The sequence below is a fragment of the Drosophila eugracilis genome, unplaced genomic scaffold, assembly GCF_018153835.1.
Source record: "Drosophila eugracilis isolate 14026-0451.02 unplaced genomic scaffold, ASM1815383v1 contig_423, whole genome shotgun sequence".
Classification (NCBI taxonomy): Eukaryota; Metazoa; Arthropoda; class Insecta; order Diptera; family Drosophilidae; genus Drosophila; species Drosophila eugracilis.
Genome location: NW_024573287.1, coordinates 238807 through 244333, shown reverse-complemented (window position 1 = coordinate 244333; position 5527 = coordinate 238807). Strand labels below are relative to the sequence as shown.

The 5527-nt window shown below is 42.8% G+C and overlaps 1 protein-coding gene across 1 annotated transcript; it reads right to left on the bottom strand.

The window, feature by feature from the left end:
* Nucleotides 1–3070: 3070 nt before the first annotated feature.
* On the bottom strand, nucleotides 3071–5312 carry LOC108105122 (protein escargot). The gene has a single exon (XM_017211555.2). It carries the CDS (start codon nucleotides 5095–5097, stop codon nucleotides 3709–3711), a length of 1389 nt encoding a protein of 462 aa, XP_017067044.1. The 5' UTR covers nucleotides 5098–5312; the 3' UTR covers nucleotides 3071–3708.
* Between the last annotated feature and the right edge of the window lie 215 nt (nucleotides 5313–5527).

The following is a 5527-nucleotide window of genomic DNA, read 5'->3' as shown; positions in this document are numbered from 1 at the left end:
TTTCCACCCTTCTATAACATTACAAAAGGGGTTATTTCGATTCCAAATCCGACTTTAGCAATCGCGCAAAAAAGCACACTTCGTCTCGTCGTGACAAACAAAACGCTCACGTTTATCGCAGACAAAAGATCTCCATTTTTACGCTAAATTTCATTTCAGTGTGCGCTTTTTTGTCGCTTGCCTCCCTCTTCCTCTTCCTCTAACCCGTCTATACTCCTCTCTTTCTGCTCTGGATCGATCGACTGTATTTGTGTGTGTGTGTGTATTTTGCCTTTTGTTTGGAAAGTTTTTCATTTTGGCTCGTTAAAAAATTTGAAATTCAAAAAAAGTGTTTTTTTATTCAATAGACAAATAGACAAAAGGGTGACGCAGGTTGGTGGGTGGTTGCAGGGGGAGGCTCCTCCGCGTTGTTTATCTTTGCATATTCATAAAGCTTCGATCTGTTTACCTTTCTGCGTTGTCGTTTGACTTTTAGCTGCTTTATTATGGTGCAGCTCACTTCTATTTTTTCCTGGCCAAAATCCTCAGGTTTTATCAGTGACACCAAGTGGCGGGGTATCGCAAGGGGGAGCTATGAGGTTACCGCGAAAGGTGGAAGACCAGACAGACAGCTGCAGTTGCGAAAAACGTCAGGAAAGTGATATTTGTTTATTGTTAACGAATTGAAATGGATGCTGGGAAGTACTGCGGGTTGGGTATATCAGTTTAAGGATCATGAAAGTATTAGATACCTTTTCGTATCTCCAAAGTGAAACTGTTTTTCGGGATCGGAGTTCTTTTCCTAAGTGAAATAAAAAAATGTAAAATTAACCGAATCAAGGTAATATGTTTAGTAGTATAAAACAAATAAGTTACTCCGACTGAATTAACTAAAAAGTAACCAAATCTATCAACTTATCATACAAAAAATCCTTCAGTTCATTGAACCCTGCCAAGACGAACGATTGAATATTTTCCCACAAGCAAACGGCAGAATATTCATTTGCCATAAATAAGTCACCAAAAGCTGGGGTCCCCAAAATCAGTCAAATTGTCGACGGCCTAACCCAAAGATCTTCATCATAGTAACCCCAACTGGACCCGCTACCCACAGTCGAAAAGCTAAGTAAAAAATAAAAAAATAAAAATGCACCGATCAAGCGCGAAATTTGGCACAAATAAAATAAAATAATCAAAAATAAAGACCCAATGGGTTGCCTTTTTTTGGGTAGGGAGAGGGTCAAGCGAGGCAGTTACCCTCCTGTTTTGTTGCTGTCCATGTTTTGGGCTATTTTTTATTTCATTTTTCTAGTTTCTTTTTTTTATATACCGTCGATCTTTGTTATCGAGCGAGCCAGAAACCCAGGCGAAGGCACACAAAAGGCCCTAAATGCGCGTCTATTTTGTTACAATTTAAGACGCTTATTAGAAATCGTTTGCAAATTGTTTAGCCAGAAAGCTGGCACGAACGATCGTCGTTTTGAGAGCAGAGCAGGGATCAACGAGCTGGGACTCGGTTTTTGGGTCTTAGTAAGCTGGAGTCTGGGATCTTGGACCCAGTGGATCTGCAGGCTGGGCTGGTAACCCGAGACTAGAGCAAACGGCTGTGGAGGAAGTGGAGCCACGAAATGCGTGCATATTAATTTTCGTATATTTACGTTGGCCTGATCTTTAGGATTGGGCCTGGATCTCTCTATGCACTTGGAAAAAGTGCACACAGCTTCAAGTTGATAACAAATTTAAAAGATTACTTATTTATGATTAAGAATAAACAATTATCATACCTAAAGGTATTCAATATTTAAGTTCCGTATTTTACTAACCCATATCACACATTTTCTTTTTCAGTGTACACACGTGAAACTCGACTGAGACTTGTTGCTGCCGTTGCTGTTTGGGTTTCGCTGGTTTTCTAGCTGCCTGATGATCTAATTTGGCAACAATTGTCGTGGTCGTCGATCGCTGATGCCAATGATCGTGGAACGACTGGATCGGCGGGATCCCCAATCCCGCACACACATATGTGTTAACTCTTTCTGGGCCTTTTGGAGCAGGCTCTCCTCCGCCTGGCGATCGATTGATCTCGATAATGAGTTTCGTTTCGTTTCGTTTGGCGTTCAGAGGACGCACCCATAATTTCATATGCTCTGTCACCCGAACGATACCTTCCCGACGATTATGATTTCCCCGCGCTTTTCCGCTTCGCTGGATACGGCGATGCATCGATCACACTTGGTGATCTCCGGGCCAAGACTCTATTTTCACTGCTCTCTCATTAAGATGGGGGCACATGTCTAATAAGACTTTTTTTGGCCGGGGCGCGGACTTACTGAGGCTTGAAGTTTGGCTTTTGATTTAGTGACTGCCATTTTGTACTCGTCGTACGTGTACCGAAATTTAAAAATAATTTATGATCAGCTTGGCATATAAAATGCGCCTTGTGTTTGCTTTTGCCATGGCAGGCCATAAAATGTCGCAAATGGCTGATTGGGGCCTCTCATTTTCCGATCCACTCGCTTCGATTTGTTTGTTTGTTCGAAAAGAAGAGCATGACCCAAAAAGAGGAGACGGAATTCGGGGAATATGTTGAGAACTTTTTTTGGAAGACATTCACGATTCTTCTAGATTCCATTGAACTTTCTGCCGGAAGTGGTTTTGACTTTTAATAGAATTTGGATAATATAAAATGTGGCCTAAGCATCCAATCAAGAGTGTTTATATTTATATTTAATATTTTTTTAATACATTATTAAAAATAATAATTTATTTGTAAGAATTTAATAAGTGAAATGAATTTATGAAAATAGTTTAAAATAATTTTTATGAGGTTTTTGATATTGAAAATCAATCATCTATATATTAAACGAAATAGTTTTAGCTCGCAATCCTTAAACTTTATTAAGGCCAATTTAGATTATCTTTCATAATTTCATAATTCATTCATCATTTCATAATTCTGGGAATATAAAAACATTAGAGTGTAATTGCCATTTCTGACATCTTCAAATTGATCTCTGAAGTAAGTAATCCTGAAATAAACGAAAAACCCAACCCAAAACCCATCAAATAAAATCATTTTCAAGTTCTTTTCGTATGTAAATAAAATGTATTTTCCTCTTTCTGCGCTTGATGCAATAAATTACTTAGAATTACAAAACATTTTCGTATCAAAATATGTGTTGTCCGCTTAACCTGACTTAGCCTAAAGTAGAACATTTTCAATGTATATGCGAAAAAGTAGTGGTCATATCAAAAATATTATACGATCTAAAGCTAGGCTAAAAATACTATATAGTATATATATATATATAAAAATAGAGAGATGTTTTATGTCTTGCATACGATTGTCTGGCGTTTCATTTGTTCAGCTTAGAGTCTACAGTTAGACATAATACATTATGTACAGGATAAATCGTAGAATACTTTACAAAGTTCATCTTTAGGATAATGGGCACACAATCTAGTATGGATCAAATTATACAAATTTTGGGAGTGTTACAAAAGTACTTTGTGGGGGGATACAAATTAAAATGTAATTTTTAATTTTCTCATTCTTTGCGAAGAGAAAATGCTGACTAGAAAATAAAAATAAGTGAAATTCTGCTTGAAGTTGTGTGTCTGCACTGGGAGTTTCGGGAACTTGGAGCCGCCTAAGAGAGCTAGGAACTAATTTTTGGTGGAACATGGCTGGGATCTCAGCTATATATATACAGCCTATCTAAGATCGCCTTAGGGCTCGGCATAGCCGGCGTAGTTGAGTTCACTGCTGGAGGATCCGGCGTTGCCTCCAGGACAGCCGCCCTCTGAGTGTTTGGTTAGGAGGGACATCCTCGAAAAGGTTTTCGAGCAACTGGTGCAGGAGTACTTCTTGATGTCCGAGTGGGTCTGCAGATGGGCTCGCAGATTCGAGCGATCAGCAAAGGCCCGGTGGCAATGCTGGCAGCTGAAGGGTTTCTCGCCCGTATGGGTGCGAATGTGTCCTTGCAGGAGCCATGGTCGGGAGAAGGCCTTTCCGCACAGATTGCACTTGCAGGGCAGCGTATGGGTGCGAATGTGCATCTTCAGAGCTCCCAAAGAAACATAGGTCTTGTCGCAATCCTTACAGCTGAAGGACTTCTTCACCTGGTTGCCCTCAGCGGCGGGACAATGGAACTGCTGGTGCTTGGTCAGCCCCGAGAAGGTGGAGTATGATTTCTGGCAATCCGGACATTGGTAACGCGGTGGCTGGCTCTTGTCCTTTTTGGCAGAGGCGATCGGGCTTGTCGAGATTTCCCCTGCCTTCGCTGCCACCAGTTCTGCGGGCTGGCTAGTCTTCACATTCAGGTTCTTGTGCTTAAGGGATAAGTCTTCCGGAAGCGAGGAACTGCAGCTGGATTCCGGTGTCATCGAGCGCATGGAGTAGTAGGAGCTCTCCGAGTAGGCCGGCGAAATCGGAGCATGATGATGATGGGTATATCCACCGAGATTGGGATAGCCGGCCATGGGTGGATAGGGCAGGAAACGGTGCTGGCGTACGCCAATGGGTCTGTGGATGATTTCCGATCGCATTGGCGGAGAAACGGAGCTTGCGCGGCCATGAAGATAGTGGTGTGGTGGCGGCGACAGGGAACCCAGCGAATCACTCGGCGAACTGGGTGCAATGATATCGCCACGGAGTGGTGAAATTTGATGACCGGGCTGGTTGATGGTCCTGTAGAATTCGGCGGTGTACGGGGACATGTGAAAGTTCCAGGGATATTTAGGGTAAGTGGGTGTGGGTACTACCACGGAGGCGGCAGCAGCGGCGGCCACGGCAGCTGCAGCAGCCAGAGCCGCTGCCTGTGTCTGGTTAGGATCGGAATCCACATCGACGTCGATGTCCTCATCCTCCTCTTCGATATGTTCATCATCGGTGTGATCAACATCTACACCCTCGTCCTCACAGCAATCGCTGACATTGATCAGCTCCTCGGAGGGATTATCTTCCAAGATTTCCATTTTCTTCACGCACAGATCCTGCGGTTCATTCGGGGTATTATTGTGATTTTGTGGCGCCTCGAATTGGTAATTAACCGGGCGCTTTTTCAGCGGGCACTTGCTGTAGTTTTTCTCCACCAACATGTCTTCCACGGAATGCATTTTACTGGCTTTTTGTTTTTAGTTTTTAAGAGTTTTAGTTAAAAGTTATCGATTTTTGTCACTTTTTGTTTAGTGTGTCCTCATGTTCACACAGGCACAAATATTCGGTTGATACACAGATACAAAGCGCGTGTTCCGTTAGGCGAAGCGATTGGGTATCGGTTATGTTTTGGGTATGTTCAGTTTTTAGAGAGCTGGTTATGTCAATCGGTTAGAGTCTGAGAAGAACTGAGCGAGTTTGGCGGTGGTGCACGCTTTTTATACTGCCCTTGGTTCGGCAAACTTCGGTTCCGAACACGAAGCAATCGAGAAGAGAGCATGCAAGAGAGCTCTCCGGTGAGAGCGTGCATGTTTATGCAGGTAGCCAACTCGACCAATCGCAGCGTTCGGCTAGCAAACAGGTTTCGTCTTGTTTATGTACGAATGCCTC